This window comes from Bubalus kerabau, chromosome 10 (assembly GCF_029407905.1).
Source record: "Bubalus kerabau isolate K-KA32 ecotype Philippines breed swamp buffalo chromosome 10, PCC_UOA_SB_1v2, whole genome shotgun sequence".
NCBI classification, from domain to species: Eukaryota; Metazoa; Chordata; class Mammalia; order Artiodactyla; family Bovidae; genus Bubalus; species Bubalus kerabau.
In genome coordinates, this window is record NC_073633.1 from 37143584 (window position 1) to 37169502 (window position 25919).

Here is a 25919-nt window from a genome sequence, read left to right on the forward strand (position 1 = left end):
GCACAGAACCTGGAACCAAATTTCAGGAGTTTAAATTACCCCTGCTGCTTGCTCGTTCTCATGACCTCTGGGAGGTTACTTACCCTTTTCATGACTCAGTTTATTCACCCTGCACAAAAGGGAGGAGGAGGAGGAGAGGAGGAAGATGGCAATAGTATCTGCCTCCTAGGAAATTATAGGGATCAAATGAGTCAAAGTGTGAGGAGAAAACAACACCTGGTAAATGCCCTGACCTATTAACATCAAGTAGTCTTATACAATGAGTAGACTCATTGGAAAAGACCCTGATGCTGGGAAAGATTGAAGGCAGGAGAAGGGGATGACAGAGGACAAGATGGTTGGATGGCATCACCGACTTAATGCACATGAGTTTGAGCAAGGTCTGGGAGATGGTGAAGGACAGGGAAGTCAGGTGTGCTGCAGTCCATGGGGTCACAAAGAGTTGGACATGACTAAGCTGGCGATGGCACCCCACTCCAGTACTCTTGCCTGGAAAATCCCATGGACAGAGGAGCCTGGTAGGCTGCAGTCCATGGGGTCACTAAGAGTCGGACGGACACGACTGAGCGACTTCACTTTCACTTTTCACTATCATGCGTTGGAGAAGGAAATGGCAACCCACTCGTGTTCTTGCCTGGAGAATCCCAGGGACGGGGGAGCCTGGTGGGCTGCCATCTATGGGGTCGCAGAGTCAGACACGACTGAAGTGACTTAGCAGTAGCAGCAAACTGCTGAACAACTATTTATCTTCCATAGACTATCTGCTGGAAGCTAAGGAATCCATTCATTGTACTATCTTATTTAATCTTACAAATAACCCCATGAATTAAAAATCAGTTTTACAGACAAAGGAATTGAGGCTTAGTCAGGGTCAAGAATTTATCTAAGGAGGCATATCTAAGCTAAACTTCTAACCCAGGTCTTATTCCAGATTTAAAAATGAACAACAACAACAAAATAACCATTTACACATTCTATAATATCTAAACTTTGTCATATAAAATGTTAAAATTTGAAAACAAACATAACACATGACCTTCTAAGAACCAAGTAGATTTATTTATTTTAAATGGATTAAAGGAGGGGCTAATGTCCTAATCAATGGCCTCGGGCAAGCTGAGATCCACCCCGTAACACATACACAGAACAGATAAATTCTTCCACTGACTTATTTCTCCAAATGTTTACTGAACGCCTACTATTTTTTGAGAACTGGGAATTTGCAAATGAATAAGAAATGATTTCAGTTCTTGAGCACCTAATTGTGAGGAGTGAATGTCATATTCTTTACTGCAGTCATTCTTTACTCTTTGATGATGTGGGTTTTGTTTTCTAGCCTTTTTCTCAGCAAAGAGGGAGTGTTCCTCGTGAGCTGCACAAGTTTTTTTACTTCCCTTAATACAAGCCAAGCTGTTAAGTCTATGGACGATCTCAGTGGGTTTGCGGTTTTACAGCTTCTCCTCTCAGGCTTCCAGGGCGCAAAGAGTCCTTCGCTGAGAGAAGGCGTGTTTCTTTGCAGGCCTGTCTCCGATTGGAGCTGCGGTTAAACGTGCGCGTTTGGAAGCGTTGGATGCGTGTTCAAATCGCGCGCCCTGGCAGACGTTTTTCCGGACTCATGTGAGCCCTGCTGCTTGATCGATGCGCCAGGACTTCCTGGCTTCTGGCAACAGGGAAGGCGTTAAAGCCAAGAGCCTCCCACGTTAATCCCAGGTGGGCCATGCCCAGGGACCTCCCCTTAGAGATTTAGGCGCCACCTCTGCCTGCGGCCGTTACTTCCTGGTTGGCTTGCCCTTAACTGACATGGCGGCTAGCTGCCTTCGGCTGGGCCCACTGCGGCTGCTCAGAAAGCCGAGAAAGGGCAGTCTGTCTACAGCCCGCCTCCCGCCGCGGAGGTGCCTGGTGAAGTCTAGGCTTGTGCACCTAGGGTCGCAGGGGGTTAGGGGCCCAGGAAGTCGGGGACACAGCGCTGTGCTGCTGTGTATGCACCCTCGTCTGTCAACAGCAGGACTGCTCGAGACAAGGGTGTTCTTTTTACTTTCCCTTATCATCTCCCTGTCCCTGGCCCAACATGATACTGACCAAAGCCCAGTACGACGAGATAGCCCAGTGCCTAGTGTCTGTGCCGCCTACCAGGCAGAGCCTGAGGAAGCTGAAGCAGAGGTTCCCCAGGTAAGTGCCCATCTCGCCCCTCACAGAGCCCTTTTGCCTGCAGCAGCTGTGCCTGGCAGCCCAGCCGGTGCTTAGGAACCACGTGTCACACATAACTGGGGAGGAACACGAGTGTCAGTTGTTAGGCGATCAGGGATTCAAAAAGGTTTCTTCTTTGACCAGCCTTATAGGAGAGTCTTAATGGATGAATCCCAGGCAGCCTTCCACGGCCATGCAATTAAGTTCAAATCAACAAATGTTTGTTGAAAACTTGGGTTTTGCTAGTTGATGGGTGCACATAAGTAGGTGCTGCATAAATTTGTTATTGTTTAGTTGCTAAGTCGTGACCTACTCTTTGCAACCCCATGGACTGTGTAGCCTGCCAGGTTCCTCTGTCCATGGAATTCTCCAGGCAAGAGTACTTGAGTGGGTTGTTATTTCTGTAGCCTGCCAGGTTCCTCTGTCCATGGAATTCTCCAGGCAAGAGTACTTGAGTGGGTTGTTATTTCCTTCTCCAGTGGATCTTCCCCTCCCAGGGATCGAACTGCATCTCCTGCATTGGCAGGCAGATTCACCCTTGATCCACCAGGGAGGCCTCTTTGCTTTAATGTCTAGTGACAAATTGAATTGACAGATTCTAGGAATGAATGACAGGTGGCAGGGCTCTCTCAAAGTGGAAGTATGAATTGTAGATTCAAAAGATGAAGATGGAGGACACTTTTAATTGGCCTCTTGAAACAAAGAACAGTACAAGCCTAAAGGGGAGTCTTCTGGTTGACTGTGGCTCTCTGCTGCAACAAAGTGACCTCAGGTGTTCCAAGCCATTCAGAGACTGATACCCTACGGATTCTACTGTTGCATCAAGCAACCATATGGATGCACAGATGGGGGATGGCAGAGGACAAGAGAGGGGATAACAGAGGATGAGATGGTTGAATGGCATCACCAATTCAATGGACATGAGTTTGAGCAAGTTCCAGGAGATGGCGAAGGACAGGGAAGCCTTGTGTTCTGCAGTCCGTGGGGTTGCAAAGAGTCGGACGCGACTGAGTGACTGAACAGTAACAACAACATTGGATACACATTTCAGGTGTATTTCATACTTCCTTTCTCCCTGCGCATGTCTTTTTTCCAATCATTTTTAGGCTTATCCAACTTTCTAAGAAGGGACTTTAGCAAATATATGTTATAGATTTCCTTATTTTAAAGACCTATAAACTGAGGCCCTGACATTACACAAAGAACCAATCCAGGACCAGAAGGGTACTTGTCCCATGTTTAAAGTATAGAATGTTTGTTTACCTTTATTCTGTTTTAAAGCCAAATCCAAATTTATTCCATTTTACTCTGTGGCACTGAACACCATGAGCTTCCTTGTCTTTAACATCATCAAGGAAGTGTTTTCTAGCAGAGAGATTATTGGATAATTGGTATTAGTAATGTACAAATTTAAGGTCTTTTATGACTCAGTTTTTTCCTTGAAGGACTCAGTTTTCCTAACCTGTAATATGAAGGGATCTCTTTTGAATATTATCCAGATTTAATTTATCCTTTTATAGTCTTTAAGATTCTTATCAGATTTGCTAACAAGGAACAAAATTGACAGAGTTAGAATGGGTGAAGGCTGGTCAGGGAATAGATTTTTCTGGGCAATTTTAAGATACATCATGCACTTAGATAATTCTGCTCTTGTTACGTACTTATATTAGCACTGTATTTTTGATTCTCTCTTTTCCTCTCTTCTCTTTCTGTCTGCCTCATTCTTTTCCTTTCTTTTCCATAGCAAATACCTTCTCCTCTCCATTAGAGGTAACCTCTTCTTACTTTTATTAAGCTTTTATGTCTTTTTTTTTTAATTGGAATGTAATTGCTTTACAATGTTGTGTTTTTGCTGTATAAAAACATGAATCAGCTATATGTGTATGTATATAGCCTCTCTCCCATCCCCTCCCCCATCCTACCCGCCTGTTCCTCACCGAGCCCTGGGTTGGGCTCCCTGTGTTATACAGCAGCTTCCCGCTGGCTAACTATTTACGCACGATAGTGTCTATGTCAGCACTCAGATCAGTCGCTCAGTCGTGTCCGACTCTTTGTGACCCCATGAATCGCAGCACGCCAGGCCTCCCTGTCTGACACCAACTCCCGGAGTTCACTCAGACTCACGTCCATCGAGTCAGTGATGCCATCCAGCCATCTCATCCTCAGCACTACTCTGAGGATGAGACGGCTGGATGGCATCACTGACTGCTCAGCACTACTATGTCAGCACTACTCTCTCAATTCACCCCACCCTCTCATTCCCCTCCCTGTGACTACAAGTCTGTTCTCTATGTCTGCGTCTCTCTTCCTGCCCTGCAAATAGGTTCATCAGTACCACTTTTCTAGATTCTACATGTGTGCATTAATGAAGTACACTTAGGAAAGACTCCCATTCCTTTGGGGCACCATGTGTCTTGCCTGTTCTCATATGCCTTTTTTGAGATATGGCATCTGATATGTATCTCCAAATACTTTTGCTTCTTTCAAATACCATTTAGGGTATAACTAACTCTTCTTTTACTGGAAAGTTTATTGAGAGAGCTGTACTACCAATCTGCAGAAGGAATTGAAGAGCAGCATGGGTAGGAATTCCGTAAAGTGTGTAATTTGAGAGTTGGCCTCAGTTTGCACTATAGCACTGTTTTACTTTAGAAGTTGGATGCAAAGGACTTGAACAACCTTTGGATTTGACAGTTCATTTTACCTGAGGATTAGTCAAGTAAGGACCTCTGAGATAATTTCTGGTGGTTCAAAGAAGTTAAGTGACTTGTCAGAAAGCCTGGAGATATTGGATGGCTCAAAAGTGTCTAGAATACAGGTTTCATGACTTTCAGTTCAGAGTTTTATACTAAGCCACCTTAATTATTTTTAATATTAATAACAGCAGCAATAATTTTTTTGTGTAATGTTCACCTAAATTGAATTCTGAAAATAAAGTACTGAAATGATTTTTAAAATTGCTGAAAATTTTTACTTTGCTGATTTTAAAAGTAGTACATGCTCAGTAAAGAAAATTAAAAAATATTCATAATCTTTCAGCTCTGAAAATTTCTGTTAATATATTTTAAAAATATTTCTAGTCTTTTTTTTCTGTGCAATACTTTCTCTGCTAATATAGTTTATAGGTCCTATTTTTCTCATTTAACATATTGTAAGCATTTCTCATCTTTAAAAATTCTTTATCATTTATTTCAAATAACTAATAATATCCACATTCTAGATATACTTGCTGGACATCAAGAGTTTTGTTTTTCTAATTTTCTGATATTATTTCTGTATTTATATCATGCCAAGACTGCTTGTTTTCCTGTTAATACTTTAGAATCTCAGGAATTGGGAATGACCATATCATCAGTTTTCAAACTTTTGGTCTCTTCAAACTCTAAAAAAGTACTGAGGACCCCAGAAAACTTTTGTTTACATGGGATTTATCTGTTGATATTTACCAAAATGTAAATTAAACCTGAGAAATTTTAAAAATTGCTTATTTATTTTAAACATTCATAACCATAATTTTAAAAAGCTAGTGAGAAAAATGGCCTCATTTTACACTTTTGCAAATCTCTTTAATACCTGTCTTAATAGAAACAAGATCTGTCTGCTTCAGCATTCAACTTGTGATATGCTATCTTGATTAAAGAATATGAAGAAATTCTGGCCTTAGACAAAAATGTAATTGGAAAAATATTTTTGTTACTACATAATACCCAACAAGTGGTATTTTTCTTAGAAGTTAATTGCAGTGTGGAAAGTGAAACCATATTATAGAACTTTTTGGCCAGTCTTGAACTTAGAGTGGATCTTTCACCCATGCATGGTTCTTATCATCATGTACTGGTCATTTGCAAAATATTGGTTGTGAGTTATGCAAATCTTCTAAATGTTGTCATCATTACACAGCATCTAAAACAATCACATTTGTTAATATCCCCACTGATTTCATCAGAAAAGTCTGTAGGATTTGAAGCTGTAACACTTATGGTGATGGATGCAGAGTTTTCCAATATTTGATTTTCCCCTTGAAAGCTCAGTTTTTTCGTTGGCAACAAACACTATTGGTTGTTTCTCTTGAAGTGACAGGCTCATGTTTATTTTTGAGAAAATGCCTGCCAGATACCCAAATGTGAATAATCGTAATTTGTTCATCATTCATCCAAGAAGAAAAGGTGTTCCATGGAAAGGGCACCTAGTTCAGCTCTGAAACAGTCATACAGATGCTTCCCCTTCAGATAGTCATCATGCTTCGATATGCAGTAGACGTGCTTCAGGTTTACCTCTTATTTTGTTATACAGAATGTTCAGAGAATGTGAATCTAGAGTTGAGATTTAATAAAATTAATAAGGGAATCTTAAGATATTTTTATGTGAAACTAGCTTTCTTTGTTCCTACAAGCATGAGATTCCTAGGCCAGTTGTGTCCAGCCTTGGTTTGTGCTCAGGAGCTGACAGTCTTGGCCACCATTCTTTCTGCACCATCAGTTCTAATGACACACAGAAGAAAAGGCAAATCAAGTCTTACTGTTTCTGTAAAAAATAGTTTTGACCTTGTAGACCTTTGAGAGAGTCTCAGAGAGTCTAGGCGTCCATCAGCCTCACTTTAACAACCGTAAGCAGTTGACACGATTGAGCACTTCACTTTCACTTTTCACTTTAATGAATTGGAGAAGAAAATGGCAACCCACTCCAGTGTTCTTGCCTGGAGAATCCCAGGGATGGGGGAGCCTGGTGGGCTGCCGTCTATGGGGTCGCACAGAGTCGGACACAACTGAAACAACTTAGCAGGAGCAGCAGCAGCAGTTTCAAACTAATGCAGGTCAGGAAGCAACAGTTAGAACTGGACATGGAACAACAGACTGGTTCCAAATAGGAAAAGGAGAATGTCAAGGCTGTATAGTGTCACCCTGCTTATTTAACTTATATGCAGAGTACATCATGAGAAACTCTGGGCTGGAAGAAGGACAAGCTGGAATCAAGATTGCCGGGAGAAATATCAATCACCTCAGATATGCAGATGACACCACCCTTATGGCAGAAAGTGAAGAGGAACTCAAAAGCCTCTTGATGAAAGTGAGAGAGGAGAGTGAAAAAGTTGGCTTAAAGCTCAACATTCAGAAAACGAAGATCATGGCATCCGGTCCCATCACTTCATGGGAAATAGATGGGGAAACAGTGGAAACAGTGTCAGACTTTATTTTGGGGGGCTCCAAAATCACTGCAGACAGTGATGCCATAAAATTAAAAGATGCTTACTCCTTGGAAGGAAAATTATGACCAACCTAGATAGCATATTAAAAAGCAGAGACATTACTTTGCCAACAAAGGTCCGTCTAGTCAAGGCTATGGTTTTTCCTGTGGTCGTGTATGGATGTGAGAGTTGGACTTTGAAGGAGGCTGAGTGCCGAAGAATTGAAGCTTTTGAACTATGGTGTTGGAGAAGACTTTTGAGAATCCCTAGGACTGCAATATCCAACCAGTCCATCCTAAAGGAGATCAGTCCTGGGTGTTCATTGGAAGGACCGATGCTAAAGCTGAAACTCCAATCCTTTGGCCACCTCATGCGAAGAGTTGACTCATTGGAAAAGACCCTGATGCTGGGAGGGATTGGGGGCAGGAGGAGAAGGGGACGACAGAGGATGAGATGTCTGGATGGCATCACCGACTCGACGGACATGAGTTTGAGTGAACTCCGGGAGTTGGTGATGGACAGGGAGGCCTGGCATGCTGCAATTCATGGGGTCGCAGAGTCAGACATGACTGAGCGACTGAACTGAACTGGCAGGGACTCTAGGGGTCCATCAGCCTCACTTTAACAACTGTTAGCAGTTTCAAACTAAAGGATATTTATATTTTGAAGGATTTTAATGTTTATTGACAAATTACTATAAAAAAGATAGTAGTTTTTGATCCATCCCTGGATCAGAAAGATTCCTTGGAGAAGGGAATGGCAACCCACTCCAGTACTCTTACCTGGAAAATTTCATGGGGGAAGGATCCTGGAGGGCTACAGTCCATGGAGTCACAAAGAGTCAGACATGACTGAGCTACTAAGTCGCCTAGCTTCATTTGATGCTACTATTGGTTGGTTATAGTTGTCCTTTTCTGAAGACCCCCTTCCCCTTTCCCCCTTCCCTGTGCATTTTAACCTGTCGACTTTTCCCATAGGAAATCTTGTATTTCATTCTTTTTGCTTCCTGTAACAGTTTGTTCTTGGGAAATGACTGGGCTCTGCCTCTTTTTATCTGAAGCATAGTTGCTGTTGTTCAGTCACTCAGTCTGACTCTTTGCAGACTCAAGGACTGTAACCCGCCAGGCTCCCCTCTGTCCATGGGGTTTTCCAGGCAAGAATTCTGGATCGGGCTGCTGTTTCCTTCTCCAGGGATTGAACCCACATCTTCTGCAGGTCTTCTGCATTGCAGGCCAATTCTTTACCACTGAGCCACCAGGGAAGCCCATCTGTGAAAGGAGGAATAAAGCTCCACAGCTGGGAAATAAGAGAAACAAGATTCAAACCCAGGCAGGGTCTGACTCCAGATTCTTCCTCTCCCTCTTCAATTCCTTAAGGCTGTTGTGAGGATTAAGTGAAATAAGGCATGTGAAACAGAAACAGTTAGTATAGTATAGAGGTTCTATAAGTATTTAATAGGTGGTAAGTATGATTACTGTTATTATTAGAATTTAGTAAATGGCCTACAGTAGAAGAAATGTCTAGCTAGTAACTTTTGAAACATAGAAGATGCAAATTTGCTTTAATATGGATCAGTTGATTGTATGCCTTTGAACACATAGATTTGATCATTAGTTGAATATGGCTCATATATCAGAAACTTGCCTTATATCTTTCATAGCAATATGTAATACCATTAAAACAACAACAACAACTTTTAAACCTAGAGTCACTGACTTTTTTAGAATGACAGTAGCACATTGAAGGTATGGGCTTCCCTGGGTGGCTCAGACTGTAAAGAATCTGCTTGTAATGTGGGGGACCTGGGCTCAATCCCTGAGTTGGGAAGATCCCCTGAAGAAAGGAATGGCCACCCCCTCCATTATTCTTGTCTAGAGAATTCCATAGACAGAGGAGCCTGGCAAGCTACAGTCCATGTAGCTTTAATGTGATACCACTCATGGTGTCACAAAGAGTGGGACATGACTGAGTGATTTTCACTTTCACTTATTGAAGGTATAATTAATACTGCAGGGCTTGGTTTTGCTGAAATTGGAAGATTGTTTCTATTGACCTTGTTCTCTCAATTGAATTGAAAGTTGGTACTCAATTGGTGGTCAATTTTCTCTACTTCTGATAATGTTACAGTGTACCTGGGTTCCAGAGTCATGAGTGAGAATCGCTCATAAAGGGAGAAAACGTCAGCCTTTTATTGAACTGGAAATTCTTTTAGTGTTTTTGCCAAGGAAATAGAATTAATTTATATGACTTTCAAAAATAATACTTATATTTAGGAATATTTCTGTATTGATCATTACTGCAAATTGAGAAAGAAATTGGCCTAAGAATATGATTATTTTATGTGTTTCCTTTAGTCATCTTTAAAAACATGCTTTTTTACTCTGTAAGATTTCAAGTTTTTATTTTGTTGCTGTATTTGTGAAAAAGTGAAAGTGAAAGTCACTCTGGACTGGGTAGTCTTTCCCTTCTCCAGGGGATCTTCCCAACGCAAGGATTAAACCCAGGTCTCCCACATTGCAGGTGGATTCTTTACCAGCTGAGCCACAAGGGAAGCCCAAGAATACTGGAGTGGGGTTAGCCTGTCCCTTCTCCAGCAGATCTTTCCGACCCAGGAATTGAACCGGGTCTCCTGCATTGCAGGCGGATTCTTTACCAACTGATCTTTCAGGGAAAAAGACTCTTCTAGAAGCCAAAGTTAAGTGTATGGCATCATCAGTTTCTGAAGAAGTGCTTAACTTTTATCAGGTATTTGTGCCACTTTACATGTGCACAGTTATAAAAGTGATATGAACTTGAATTCCTGCAAAGGAGTATTTGAAGAAAACCTCATATAGTATTATCCAGAGAAGAACCTATATGCTGACAATATTTCTTATTAGTTTGAGGGGGAGACTTTTATGTTATTAGATTATTTACTTCATTTTTAAGTCTATATTCAGGCATCCGACTTCAGTCTACTAAGTAATAACTGATCCTGGAATGTTTGCTGGTACAATAAAAAGGAATTATATATTTCCCTAGGAGAAAAATGTTCAATAGATGTATAGGGTAATAATGTTTTATTATTTGACTTTCAACAAATGTTGACTGAATTTCCCATTATGTTTTTATTACACATTTTGTGCAATTTTGCCATATTGGTTGAATTTTCCTTAAAAAAAGCAAACAACTGATATAAAAACCCTTCTTCAGAGTAAGCATGAAAAGTGACCTTAACATATTAAAGTCAGGTACTGGTATGAAAATCATGTGGGAGACAGGTAAAGAATAAATTTTCCTTTCTTTTATTTTTGGTTGTCTTTTTCTTGAAGGGAAATGTCTTCAAGTGATTGTTTAGGCATTCTGGTTTCAAATTGCTTCTTTGGAGAGCTGGTATACTATGATGAACCCAGGAAAGGTGCTTGGCCACAGTTTCTCACTGAATGACAAGTCTCTGTTTCTTAGGGGAGGAGACAGACAGCTGCATCCAGGATGGTTTGGTCCATGGGTTTGAAACCAGCATGGAGCCACCTGTGCATGATGGATTAATGAAGGCACATGGGTGGTCATGAATCCGGCCCTTTTCTGGCCACTCTGGGGAACTTATTCTTGCCTCTACTTTTCTTTTTTTTCTCCATCTTTACCTTTCAGGAGGCATCTTGATAACATATTTAAGAGTTAATAATGCTTCCTTATGAACCAGAATTTCCTTTTTGCCAAAGAATAGTGATCCAGTTGACAGTGTCAGCTTTTTCAAGCGCCTTCCCTTTACTGAGGTGTGATCTTTCTGTGCCTTCAAGACAGCAAATAAGTTTTTTGTTTTCCTTTTTTTAACCCAGTGTGGTGTTCAAACTGTGACCCTATGGTAACACCCGCAGTCTCATTAAAATAACCAAGAGCTCTGTCATTTTCCATCCAAACTAAAATGTTAAAATATCTCAGGACTTTTTTTTTTATGTGTTTTAAACATTGAGATTCAGTTGCTAAAAATGTTTGAAATCGGTTAAACTTAAGAGAAATAACTTCAACGCTATGGGAATAAATATTTTGTAACAAAGCAATACAAGTAGAGGAAAAAGTAGGGTGGATTCATGTGTCTTGATACTGATGTTCAGTGTAATACGTAAGAACGGGATCTTTCCTTGGCTGAGTGCTGGCTCATGGGAATCGGGGCAATTCTGTGTGAAGCTCAGGCCTTTTCTTAGGTTGTCCTGGGCTTCCCTTGTGGTTCAGCTGGTAAAGAATCCGCCCGCAGTGCGGGAGACCTGGGCTCGATCCCTGGGTTGGGAAGATCCCCTGGAGAAAGGAAAGGCTCCTCACTCCAGTTTTCTGGCCTGGAGAATTCCATGGAGTGTATAGTCCTGCTGCTGCTGCTGCTAAGTTGCATCAGTCGTGTCCGACTCTGTGCGACCCCATAGACGGCAGCCCACTAGGCTCCCCCGTCCCTGGGATTCTCCAGGCAAGAATACTGGAGTGGGTTGCCATTTCCTTCTCCAATGCATGAAAGTGAAAAGTGAAAGTGAAGTCGCTCAGTCGTGCCCGACTCTTCGCAACCTCATGGACTGCAGCCCACCAGGCTCCTCCGTCCATGGGATTTTCCAGGCAAGAGTACTGGAGTGGAGTGCCATTGCCTTCTCCAGTGTATAGTCCATGGAGTTGCAGAGTCAGACATGACTGTAGTCATGAGTGAGTGAGTGTCCTGGGAGCAGTAGTCGTTTTGCCAGTCTGAGACTTAAAATAGGTGGTGCATGTTCACTCCTTCCAACATAACTCATGTATTTATTTTCAATCTTCTGGTTATTGTTAGACCTGTCCTTTGCTTCAGGCCTAAGAAAAGATGATACATAAACTCAGATCTTGTATTTATTCTGTTTTAGGAAATAGGCATAGCAGACCCTTGATATTTACAAGCGTTATCAACTCTTGATATTAAGAAGAGTTATCATTTACAACTTTTGGAAATCCCCAAATACACTGCTGGCACCGCAGAGGATGGCAAAGGTCTCTAAAGTTTGTCATGTACTTTTTAATTAAGTTAAACTCACGTCTCAGCTAACTGACTTGCTGCTCCCCACATCAGCCTAGGGTCATGGAAAATTCAGATTGACCCTCAGCAAGTTTAGGGAATAGTGTTTGTCATGGATATTTGTGATCACTCTCAAAAAGTCAGAACTGGGTGTGTTTCATTTAAGACTCCTGTGGGTACCCAGTTCCAGCTTCAGGACACATAGAAATGCAGGGTGAAACGCTTTGTGGTCTGTCACTCGAGCTTGGGCCACACCTTAGCCCCCAAAGATTCCATAACTTGTAAGATGGTGTCTAAGACTTGTCGGGGACTAAGGCTCTTTGTAGGTGACCTCTTTTGTAGGTGGAATGTGGGAGAGTAAAACATCATTTAAAAGCATCTTACTATAATCATATGTGAAATTAGACTGGTGATTTTTTTTTTTTTTTTCAATTTTTTGCTTCTGTCTAAAACTCTTTCAAGCTGATACCATCTTTTGTTTATGGTATGTTACACTGCTGTTTGTTTTTGCTGCTACTGTTGATAGAGAAAGCTAATAAAATTTGAAATTCACTTGCACTTCAAGAGTCTTTCTTATATCCCCAGTCCATTTAGCTAAGACACTAAATGGATTGGGGGTTGTAAGAGAGACTCTTGGTTGTATAGCATTGAAAACTTCACAGACCCTTGTAGCCTAGATGTAACAGATAGCTCACAAACATCAAGTCTTAACTGACGCAGCTAACATTACCTAGATTCTTACTTCCTGAGGGCAGCTAAAATATATATTATTGTAAAAATACATTTAACGTCCAGTTCGTAACATTTTTGGGCTTCCCAGTTTTCTCAGTGGTAAAAGAATCTGCCTGCCAATGCAGGAGATTCAGGTTTGATCCCAGGGTTGGGAAGGTCCCCTGGAAGAGGGCATGGCAACCCACTCCGGTATTCTTGCTGGAAAATCCCATGGACAGAGGAGCTTGGTGGGCTACAGACCTTGGGGGTCACAAAAAGTTGGACACGACTGAGCAACCAAGCATGCATGCATCATAACATTTTGAATTTTTATTTGCACTTTGGTGGGCATGTTTAGAGCTGGTCATGTGCTGATCACAAAAGCTTCTCCTGAGGGATATGCATAACTCTCTCATTATTTCAGATGCAGTGACTTAGAGAGTGTTGGACTGAGATCATAACTAGAGATCGTCTAGTCAAATTGGTTAGTGTTAAGAGAGGCAGAAACTGAGGAGAATTTGACCAGAATTACACACCTGGAGGCAAAACTCTCCTTTCATCCTCTTTAGATAAAGATCACCGACTGCCCTGGAAGTCTGGCGGGCCGGGCTGGTATCAGCAGGGAGTGAAGGAGTGCGCTGGCCTGGTTGGGGTGGTGGCAAAGTGAAGGGACATTTGTGTGCACGGACAGGACGGCCGCAGCCTTAGCCAGCCCTCCGCTGCCATGTCGGAATGTGGGCCTACGACTGCCAGGGCTTCTGTTCTCTAGGAAGCAGCTCAAGATCTGATTTTTCAGGAAAAAAAAAAAAATTCTGAATTTTAAATCTTGTCAATTTGTTTGAATTTTGAAAAAGCACTCTGTGGGCCAACAGTTTCCTGGCCGAACTAAGTCTGTGGGCTGAATTTGGCCTGCAGCCCACGGGTGCTGGAGTTGGCTCTTTCCAGCTCGTGAGAGCGAATTGCAAGCATCTTTTCTCCACTCTGTACGATGTGACCTTGCATCAGCCATAGTAGGAGTGTTGACGCCACCAAAATTGGCTACTGCACAAACCTCAGCTTACCCGTCTCTCCCCAGTTTCACCAAAGACATTTATTTTTCATTGGGGTATAGTTGCTTTACAATATTGTATAAGTTTTTGCTGTACAACACAGTGAATCAGCTCTGTGTGTGTGTGTGTGTGTGTGTATCCCCTCCTTCTTGAACCTCTTTCTTTTTCCCTGCCCCACTTCCCCTTTCTCCATGTCATCACGGAGCACCAAGCTGAACTCCCTATGCTATACTCTGTAAGCAGCTTCCTAGCAGCTCTCTATCTATATAAGGCACTTCTTAAGCCTCTGCACCACTGCATGCCATCAGCAATTTGAGACCTTTGCATTACACACTATGCCCCTATGGCATATCTTTTCTAGAATTTTCTTTACCCAGTTTGCTGTGACTTTTATAGCTTTTTTCCTAGAAAGAGCTCATAACACATATATCTGTACCTAATTGATTCTTATAATATTTTTGTGAATGTTGGACTTTCTTCCCCCTTACCTCCACCCTTGGCTTTTTTTTTTTTTGGATCTGAAAAGAGGATACATAGTTTCTCCCCCACCATGGTTATTATGGGAACTAGAATTCCAGTCAGTACCAAGTATATTGTAGGTGTTATGAATCATATTGTAATGGACATTTGATTGAACAGACCTAAAAAAAAAATGCTGCTTGGTTATAAAACAAAAGCTATATACATGTCTCATTTAGGAAAATTAACCCCTTTCAGAATAGAGTCATTGACTAAATTTAGTGATTATTCATTCTATTGGAATTTAGAAATACTCCCATGGTATACCTAAGGGCTTATCATGTCAGAAATTATTTTAAGAGAGACTTCAAGCTTAGTTGTTACCTCTTCACTTGGCAATTATTCCAATATAAAAAGGAAAATAAACATCTCTGCAGTTGTAATGAAAAGCAATGGAATGGGGGGAGATAGCCAACTGATTGCCATTTGATTTAGTACAGTTTTGTAAAGACTTAATTATCACATGTTCATGTGAGTATTTCTTCTCGAAGTCCAAAGTACCAGTAATAAAATGACAGCATACAACTAAAACAGAAGTTTTATTTGAAAATACAGTCAACACTAGGCAAGCATATGTGTATTTCAGAATGTACATATTCCGTGTGGGGCTGGGCCCACACCTGTGGTCTGGCCTGGTGGTATTGACTTTGGCAGAGTTGTCATGGCTTGTGATCGACCTTGGGTGGTTTATTTAGCTCTCTGTGTTTATGGTTAATTATTGTATAAATCGATAGGAAGCAAAACCCTATTATTGTGAACTCCAGGAGGCCATTGAGTCTTTTGTTGTAGAGGCAGTTTTTTATATTGGTTTAAAGAACTTGGCTTTGGAAATAGACATCTGAATTCTGGCTTCATGACTTACTTGCTGGTGACCTTGGTGCCTCAGTGTCCTTGTTTATAAAACGGGATTCTTAGGAACTTGACATAAGTTAGTACATAAGAAATGATTAGGCAGTTCCTGGTACTGTGTCGAATTAATTTTGCTGCTGCTTTGACTGTTATCATTGTTGATTTAAGGATGCTTGTTGCAATGGTTCAGTTCAGATCAGTTGCTTAGTCATGTCTGATGCCTTGCAACCCCATGGACTGCAGCATGGCAGGCTTCCTTGTCCATCACCAGCTCCCAGAGCTTGCTCAAACTCATGTTCATCAAGTCATTGATTCCATCCAACCATCTCATCCTCAGTCATCCCTTTCACCTCCTGCCTTCAATCTTGCCCAACCTCAGGGTCTTTTCCAGTGAGTCAGTTCTTCGCATCAGGTGGCCGAAGTATTGGAGCCTCAGCTTCAGCATCAGTTTTTCCAGTGAATATTCAGTGTTGATTTCCTTTAGGATTTACTGGTTTGATCTCTTTGCAGTCCAAGGGACTCTCAAGAGTTTTCTCTAACACCACAGTTTAAGAGCATCAATTCTTTGGCACTCAGCTTTCTTTATAGTCCAACTCTCACATCCATACATGACTATTGGAAAAACCATAGCTTTGACTAGATGGACCTTTGTTGGCAAAGTAATGTCTCTGCTTTTTAATATGCTGTCTAGATAGGTCATAGCTTTTCTTCTAAGGAGCAAGCATCTTTTAATTTCATAGCTGCAGTCACGATCTGCAGTGATTTTGGTACCCAAGAAAATAGTCTGTTGCTGTTTCCACTGTTTCCCCATCTATTTGACGTGAAGTGATGGGACCGAATGCCGTGATCTTAGTTTTTTGAATGTTGAGTTTTAAGCCGTCTTTTTCACTCTCCTCTTTCATCAAGAGGCTCTTCAGTTCCTCTTCTCTTTCTGCCATAAGGGTGGTGTCATCTGCATATATGAGGTTATTGATATTTCTCCTGGCAATCTTGATTCCAGCTTGTGCTTCATCCAGCCCGGCATTTCACGTGATGTACTCTTCATGAAAGTTAAATAAGCAGGGTGACGTACTCCTTTCCCAATTTGGAACCAGTCTCTTGTTCCGTGTCTGGTTCTAACTGCTTTCTGACCTGCATACAGTTTTCTCAGGAGGCAGGTCAGGTGGTCTGCTATTCGCATCTCTTTCAGAATTTTCCACAGTTTGAGGTGATCCACACAAAGGCTTTGGCATATTCAGTAAAGCAGAAGTAGATGTTTTTCTGGAACTTTCTTTCTTTTTCTGTGATCTAACGGATGTTGACAATTTGATCTCTGGTTCCTCTGCCTTTTCTAAAACCAGCTTGTTCATCTGCACATTCTTGGTTCACATACTGTTGAAGCCTCACTTGGAGAATTTTGAGCATTACTTTGTTAGTGTGTTGTGATAGTATCTGTGGTTATAATAGACTCAGTGTTAGAAACGGAAAAGATTTTATCTAAACCAGCCTCCTTATTTTCTAGATTTCCAAAGTGTTTTTCTTTAACCCCAGTATAATAGGAAGCCAGCTTTTAGCAAATTAGGGTGAAAATATCGTCCTTAGCTGATATTGGCATCCATGATGTGCTTTTGGATTGGTGGCAAAATGGGCATCTCAAGGTTTAGATTGATTCCTCTCACTTAGAAAACGGTCATGTAACGTGATCAGTGCCTAAGACAGAATAACTGGAAATGTTAAAACCTGACACTTTTATTTTTTTAAATTTTTATTGGAGTATAGTTACTTAACAAGTTTGTGTTAGTTTCTGCTGTACAGCAAAGTAAGTCAGCCATACTATATATATGTATATGTAATACATATATATATATATATATGCACACATACACACATATATATATATGTATATGCCCTCTTTTTTGGATTCTCTTCCCACTTAGGTCACTACAGAGCTCTGAGTAGAGTTCCCTGTGCTGTATAGTAGGTTCTTGTGTGTGTGTGTGTGTGTGTGTGTGTACTCAGTCGTTCAGTCATATCCAATTCTTTTCAGCCCCATGGACTCTAGACTGCCAGGCTCCTATGTTCATGGAATTTTCCAGGCAAGAGTACTGGAGTGGATTGCCATTTCCTACTCAAAGGCATCTTCCTCACCCAGGGGTTGAACCCCCATCTCTTATGGGCTGGTATATTCTTTACCACTAGAGCCACCTGGGAAGCCCCATAGTCCTTTCTTATCAGTAAACTGTTATATACATAGTATCAGTAGTGAATTTATGTCAGCCCCTATCTCCCAATTCATTCCACCCTTCCTTTACCCCCTTGGTGTCCATGTGTTTTTTCTCTATGTCTGTATCTCTCTTTCTGCTTTGTGAATAAATTCATCTGTATCATTTTTCTAGATCCCATATATAAGTGATATTATATGATATGTGTTTTTCTCTTTCTGACTTACTTCACTCTGTATGAGAGTCTCTAGGTCCATCCATGATGGCTGATAAAGCCTGAGAATTTTAGAAAAGTATGTTCTTATAATTACTTTTCTCAGATGCACCCCCCCCCCCCATATTCTGGAAGCTCTTTTATGTTTTTACTTCATCTTGATAACAGAGTGGTTATGAATTTATGAAAGATATTTGTATGAATACCAGTTTTGGAGTCAGGCTTTTGTACAAGAAAGTCATTTGAGTCCAGTAATTATATGAGTTCAAGTGAAAGTCTTCCAGGGCATGGAGAGCTTGTTGGATGCTCTAGGTCATCACAGGAGTGTGAATGTTGATTTCAGTGTTTAATATAAAGATTAATAACTTAGAAGAACTAGTGTTCTTAAACAATTTAAAATCTATTCATGATGCCAATACTGTTTATGAAAAGACCTTGTGGTAAACACAAAGAAATTATAGAAACTTTTTTAAAGAAAATTGATTTATTGTTTCTTAAGGCTTTGCTTATTATTAATTACAATGTATTCTGGAATGCGGCCTGCAAAGAATTTGCTTAATTTATCATATTTGTGCAGTTCTGCTGATCATATAGTTGCACTAATAATGAGTTGGGCAATATAGTAATTCTTGCCCTTCCTTTGCTATTATATTTTATTTATTTATTTATTGGCTGCTCCGCCACAGCATGTGGGATCTTTGTTCCCCAACCAGGGATCGAACTCATGTTCCCGTGCTTTGGAAGCATGGAGTCTTAACCACTGGCCCACCAGGGAAACCCCTTTTCTATTTTATCAAAGAGCATATCTTCTAAGTTTTTGATATGCTTCACTTAAACTGCTTAGGCCAGATTGGAATAAAAATATTAAAACTGATTAGAGATCTTCATGCTTTAAAAAATAATAATACTTAAAAACTCTGACACTCTGAAAAATAGTTACCTGTAGCCAAAGATGGAAGTAAAAGTCATAACTATACTGTAGATTGAATTTTGAGGACAATTATTTTCCATATAACTCTTGTGAAGTGTGAAACAAGATTCGGTTTTCACGCTGGAGGTGTGAGGAAACTAGATTTGGTGCATTTTCATGAAAAATACTTTATTCACGTGCTGGCTTTTTGGACAGTTGTATTCCGCACTGTATTAGAGTGGCACAATAAATTGCTGAATATACTGTCTGCTGAATATGACTTTACCATGAAAAATTTGATGCATGGAGAAGGAAAGGTTGGAATATATCAACCTTTTCTGACAAGGGACTTCGAATTTTGACCTAATACAGGTGACCTTTGTGCGCAATAAAAGTGAGCTTAATCTTGAGGTCAAGGTTGAGGTGAATGGCAGGGCAGCGTGGCAGAACTTATGCTGATTGTGGGTACTTCAGAGCCTTCGTAGCTATTGGCTAAATGGGAGTCTGGCACTTTTTTTCTTTTTTTTTTTCAATTTTAAGCATTTCCAGGAGCTTATTTATAGCTAGTTGTTTAGCTTTTTAATGTCATCCCATTTCCTCAAAGCTCAGCTATCTGTTTAGCTGTGGTAAGTTTGTCTGTTTTTATAAAGTTTACTGTTTCTGAGTGAAAGGCATGAGTGTGCTATTATTTTCTGCTCTGTAGATAAGCCTTAGCTAAAAATAAAAATGTTCTTCTGGCTTATAGAAAAGACAACTGACATATATAACCTTGGAACTGAAAATACATCTTCTTTGAAGAGGGTTTATTTCTTTGACAAGTTGAACTTTTGTCATCTAACTTTGGAACTGTCAAAAGAATTTTTAAGTACTCTGTACCTTTATCTAGATTATAATTAAGAGAACTCTCATGAATTACTGTCTTAAAAGGTTTAGTTGATTTAGAGACTGGTTATTCCCTTGAAACTTTCTTTGAAATGCAACTGCTAATGCATTTACGTTATAATATAATATGATATAAACTATTTTTAAGGTTTTACCTGCCATGCAGAGAAGAAAAAAATGTTTAAAAACATAAATTTCACTAGTGACTACCTCCACGGTTTTGTCACAGATGAAACTGCAGCTTAGCAAAGCATCAGGAAAAAAACCTGCCAGCAGTTATGTTTTCTGAACACTTAGTGAATATTCTGCCGAAATAATTGGTTGAAATAACAAACAGTCGGGGGGAGAGTGTCAGAGACTTCTAAGGGAAAGAACTTCTCCTCTTTTAATCGAGCCTGCAGAATATATTCCCTGGGACTGATCAGCTCTGGAGCGCTGAGGTTTGATGATTGGAATGGCAGGAAAGCATGCTTTCAGGACATAACGAATTGACGAGGCCATCCATCATTTGTTAGCATACGCTGAAACGTGGGCTGTGTGTGCAGAGGCCGGTGATTTAGTAAATACTTGGGAGATGAATAGAGCTCACACACAGGGGAAGATATTGCTGTCCTTCAGCAGCCCGAGACCCGGGCGCCTGCTGAGAAGGCCCTCTGACAGCACATCATCAGTAACTGGTCTGCCACACTCAGCGGTGCCCACCAACCATCGCCAGTATATTAAATGCATTTTTAATATCTGCTTCAGTAGATTTAATGAAGAAAATTGAGTTTCCATACTCCACGCGCTGCTTCTTCAAGTGTTCTAAGGCATGGACTTTTGCCTGCAGAAGAAAGGGGGAAGACCACACTGGCAGTTAGGAGAGCTGATTGAAAAGGACAGACAGAATAATGTGCAAACAACAAATACTTTGAGCAGCGTCGGCATCTTGTTGATGTTAAAAAAAGCTCATTTTTTTTTTAAGAGGGTTTATGATTTAGTTCCTAATTCCTTCCTTCCCTCCCCAGCCTTTTCCCTAGAAGGGTTGAACCTGCTGCTAAGAGATATATGCTTATTGATCTGAAAGGAATATTAAGGGAATATTATGATTTGGCATATTTTGAACAGAGACTCAGTTTTCAATTAGTTTGTGTTTTGAGATACTGTTTGAGTCTTAGTATTTTTGCATGAAGACATAAAGTAGGCTTTTGCTTAGCTAGTTGGCTTCCATCTTTTTGTTGAACTTGTTAATCAAGTTGGTGTATTTTTGTCTGGGATCATGCTCAAAATGAATGTGAAAAAAATTTGTTGGCAGCTTGATTAAAAAGTGCTCGTATACTTTCTTAGACTAGATGGTTTCTTTAAAAATTATGATTCAAAAATGTTCAATTTTTCTCTCCTAGCAAAGTTCATAGATTCCTTCTTTTTAATGAGTTTCAGTGTTGACATTATTTACTACAAAATAGCAAGACAACCAATTAGATATAGTTGCAAGCATGTACTTTAAAGGTTTCCACTTTTGTTTAAAAAAAAAAAAAAAAAAGAAATCCTGAATATGCTCTCATGTTCACAGAAGAAGAAGCTATGGAATGGGACCTATAAATCTGATTCCTGCATGTGTCAAAACAGTAATGTATTAAATGCATATTATTATAAAAATTTAAGACATGTCTTAAACACACTTACATTTTTATAACACATGGCAATATTAAATAATACATTTCCTTGTTAGCATCTGTTTGCCGTCATTGTTGGCAAGACCTATGATTTATTGCTTAAATTAATGACCAAGACCATTTTGGACCTGATATATGCCCCTAAGCTTATTACATCACTAAATAAAATAAAATGTATGCACTTGTGACAGAGTTATTTTTATAATTGTTTATCCCTTTAAGTGCCCTATTCAGTGATTCACTGAAAGGTTCATAATGGTTGGCTTGTAACCAGAAAATAATCTCAGAAAGGTAAAATGTATTTCTTGTTTAGAAGTAAAATGCCAGACTTATGGTGATGATAGGGTCCCAGCAAGAATTTGCAACACTCAAACTCATTCTTCAGTGCTCTCAATTAACTCTTGTTGAATTTTTTGAGGCATAGCCCCCCACCAACCCCAGCGTTTAATGCTGCCTATTAGTACTGGTGCTCATCTTCGTATGACCTCCTCAATATAGATAAAGTGATTTTGTTCTGACATAAAGCTGCAAGGGTTAAATTCCTTATAAGGATTTTTCAGGTGCCATTATCATCATGCATTAAACCAAGCAAGATTATTTTCCTATTTTTAGTTCTTTTCTTTGGGGAGATTGGAACTTGACTGTTTTTATATTGAACTCTATTTGACTTCATAGCCTTTATCTTTTCTTTCTAAGGGTGCAGTATGATAGACCCTTTAGTATTTTACAGTTACCAGTTACCTAAAATCATTCTGCTGCCTGACTTGTAATATAGTACAGTATGGCTTCGTGGTTTTGCTGCTCAAGAAGTATCTATCTCATGGACTGTCAGCTTTCCTGTCATATGATGGTGAGGCAAAGTGAGCCCTGCTTCTGGACTGCAGTGTCTGCAGCTTGAAACATTTGGAGTCTCTTTGGTACCTGAGAATAATACACCTGGGAAGATTACTATTTTGCAGATATCTTGGGACAATTATCACTCATAAATGGAAATGAAATTTAGCTCCTAAGAAAGATCTTTTCTCGTCTTACTTTCATCTCACTTTTATTGCATCATTTTAAACAAAATAGTTCAGTGGTAATTGAAAGTTGTCCTTTTTTTCCCCCTTAGTTTTCCTTCCCAAGGCAGTTGATCTGATGACGTTTTTAACACTTCTCTCAGAAATGATGAGGCCAACAAGTACTTGTGTTTTTCTTGAAAAATTATATTGACCTTTTCAACTCTGGGCTCTCATCTCCCACTTCTGATATGTGTATCACCCTGTTCATCTTATTTTCCTTGTCTGAGAAACCTACCTCCAGATAAAATATTTTAAAGGAAAATTGATGAGAAGGAGTCTTAAGTGCCATTGTCTAATTCTCCCTCTCTTTCTCTCTCCCTTTTTACTTTTTGGTTTTTTGAATATTGGTAAAGATTTTTTTCTTTGACCATTATAGTTACTTTTGCCTGTTTATTTGGAAAGTATACATTCCTGTCTTTTGCTTTCTGTTTGACTGATAGTGAATTCCTTAAGGATAGGAACCCTGTGTTTTGCTGTGATTTTATCTTCCAACTCCTCCCATTGGTGCCTAGCACGGTATTGTGCTTTTATGCATTCAGTGAATTCTTGTGAACTTTCTTGCACAGGTCAGTGCTTATTTTTATGATCCCTTTTGCAGAGAAGAAAAGTTAGAAAAGTGTTTCTTCTTTTTTGGCCAGTGTCGTTCAATATAGCACCACACAAAGAACTTGCTCTTCTTTCTACAGTGGTTTCTTAAGCTTTCAGTTTCTGGGTAAGGCTGTTTAAGTCCTATTTAAAAATATTAAAGTATTCAGTAGGCAGCTAAGTGCTTTGCCTCATGTACTACTTAACACTAAATGAAAGTAAAATTTAAGGCAGACATGGAACCATTTGTTATATTTTAGTAGATGAAGCAATGGCTGTGTAAACCTTAACCTTGTAATTTTGTGAGTCCCACTTTATCATGTAGCTGTAAGGGTAATCAAAATAAATCATGGGAGATGAATAAATATTTTCTAGTGCTTTCTCTGTGCTTTCAGAAGTGATGCTTGATCCATGAAATTTTAGTAAGTGTATTAAATAAAACAATATGATGTGTACTGTGTCAGATCTGATAAATTATTCGGTATAGGACATTTATACAACATATGTTGAGCTGCTACGTGAACAGCTTAATGACTATAAATTATGTTAATCTGACTTGCCATTTTTATATTTTGTTAAAAGTCGCATTATTTGTATTGTAGATATATATATATGTACACACATACATACACACACACACACACACACACACACATATATATTGGGGGGCAGGGAGAAGAAGGCATAAGAAAGGCACAGGTCATCTCTGCAGTGTTCTGACAGTGATCCGGGGCTCCTCAGCTGTGCAGTGTACGTAACACAGATGCTGGGGAGTCATCTGTCAGCCATGCCTCTCCTATGGAGTTAAAGTTCTAGAGGGAAAAGCATTTGACACAGTGCTGTCACTGTTGCATTTTCACAATAGAAGAGCATGCAAATCTTGAACCTCCTGCTTAGCAGTAGTGCCCTGTCTAATGTCTGTGCTGGTTAGAATAAAAAATCATGGGTGCATCTTGGGCTCAGAGATCTGACAAAGGTCATGCTATGTTGGGCATTTGAATTGGAAATTGTCTGGACTAAGATTTTATAAAGCTCCCACTGTTGTGTGTGGGGAGAATTTCAGCAGGGTTTTGTCCCTGGAGAGGCCTCTTAGGCCCTTCTCTGTCCTATGAATGAATTTAGATGTGAGGGTTACTCCTGCCTTAAAACTGTTAAGTTCATTTTGCATACATCCCTAGAGAGAAAAACTGGCAGATGCTTTTGTCTTGGAAGTGTTTAAAAGAAAACTGCAGAGCAGGAACAAGAGAGAAAAGAGGCCCTGTGTGGAGTCCCAGAACATTTTGGAAATGGCCAATATGCAGTTTTCATCAGTATGAAGGCGGGGTGCAATATGGTGCCTGTAGCTCACGAGGGAATATGAATGTTGATTAAGCATACTCCCAGGCTTTGAAATTCTGAAAGCAGTGTCAGAATAATGGATGTTGAGCAAATGTCAAGCATTTGTTAATTTCTCTGTTATTTGGAGTTTATCTACCATGATCAATCAAATAAACTAGTGCTTCTCTCTTGTGGCATGTGTCATTGATATGGTGATTAGGTGGCAAGAGAGACCTTCTGCCTTTTTTTCCAGGTAACAGATTATAAACGAGTAGACAGAGCTTTTCAGTTGAAGATCTGCTTATGGCTTTGTTTGGTAGAAATTTGGCTATTAACTGAGTACTCCAGTGATGGTATAAAAATCTGTGACCACGTGCCAAAGATATTAACTATGGTACCATTTACACCAAAACGAGCACTGGTGTTGGGATTTCCATCTAAATATTGTTTCCACTAGTTTCTAAAGCTTTGGTGTGAGACTGGGTGAAAGAAGTTCAACCCTGGAAGGATTCTGACCTGTTAATGTTTGTTGATGGAGTTTTTTGTCTGTTTTTACTTATAGTTGTTAATTCTAACTCAGTTACTGACTTCCGTTCTTTGGAGACAGTAGATTTGCTTCACGTGGTTCAAAGCAGTTTCTTTCTATTATTTTTAGGAAGCAGCGCTACAGTGTTTTGATGCCCCACATGCTCAAAAGGTCCTTTCGAGCAGTTACTCAACTGCAGATTATTGTGCTGTAGTAAAGTTCCATGCTGTGAGAAGCAGTTTCCAGTTAGAATGTGAATGGCCTTACTGACTGGGATTTCATTAGGGGTTGACACTAGGTACCCTGCTTAAGTGTCCTACCCCTGAGGACAATATAACTGAGACTGAAAGGGGGTTTTTGTGTGAAACTGCAGTGGCTGGAATCAGAGACCTGTAATCGGAGATTTGGTGTTTTTCACTTTCTATTCCCTCTTTTCTTTTCTTAGTCCTCACCATGAAGCTCCTGTGATTCAGGTGGAGATGAATATGATCCTTCCCCACCTATATCTTGTGAAATAGGTGCCTTTATGATTTTTGGCATGCTCTTCCTGCAGAACTGGATCTCCTGAAGTGATCTGCCCCCTGCTTTTAAACCTCAGTGAACTTTCTCTTTATGGAATTTACAACTGGGCGGCTATAGGCTATTCACCCCATGAGCTGCCTGTGTGGTTTCTGGGCGGGCTTCTTTCAACGTTGCCATAATGTCTCAAAGAGCATGGCAATTTCCAAAGCAGAAAGCCTTCAACTTTCTGTTCAGGTTAATAAGATGCTTTATCTGCACTGTCTCCATCAGGCCTTTGGTTTGGGCTTTCTGTGCGACTGGAACTTTTAACCCTCTGCGTAAAATCCTCACGTCTTGCCTGGAACGTGACACCAGTGAGCTCTACCACTGCAGAACTTCCAGCATCATATAAATAGAAGCACTGCTGACTGGCTTTTCTAGACTTCTGTCTGAAAGCTCATCATGACCATTCATTGCCCATAGCATCACTGAAACATTCACTTAGTCATATACCAAAACACTTAGCCTGTTACTGATACGCAGCTCTCAAATCTATATTCTG

At 40.2% G+C, this 25919-nt stretch overlaps 1 protein-coding gene across 9 annotated transcripts in view; it reads left to right on the forward strand.

The window, feature by feature from the left end:
* The first annotated feature begins 1721 nt into the window (after positions 1-1721).
* Positions 1722-25919, forward strand: part of CDIN1 (CDAN1 interacting nuclease 1) — a 277462-nt gene continuing 253264 nt past the window's right edge. For 4 of the 9 annotated variants that reach the window (XM_055537306.1, XM_055537305.1, XM_055537307.1 and 1 more), the window contains exon 1: positions 1724-2169. In XM_055537306.1, coding sequence (XP_055393281.1) covers positions 2069-2169 — 101 coding nt within the window. In that variant the 5' untranslated portion in view covers positions 1724-2068. Of the gene's footprint in view, positions 2170-25919 lie in introns of all 9 variants that reach the window. The other 5 variants (XM_055537312.1, XM_055537310.1, XM_055537311.1 and 2 more) reach the window with 2 other exon arrangements.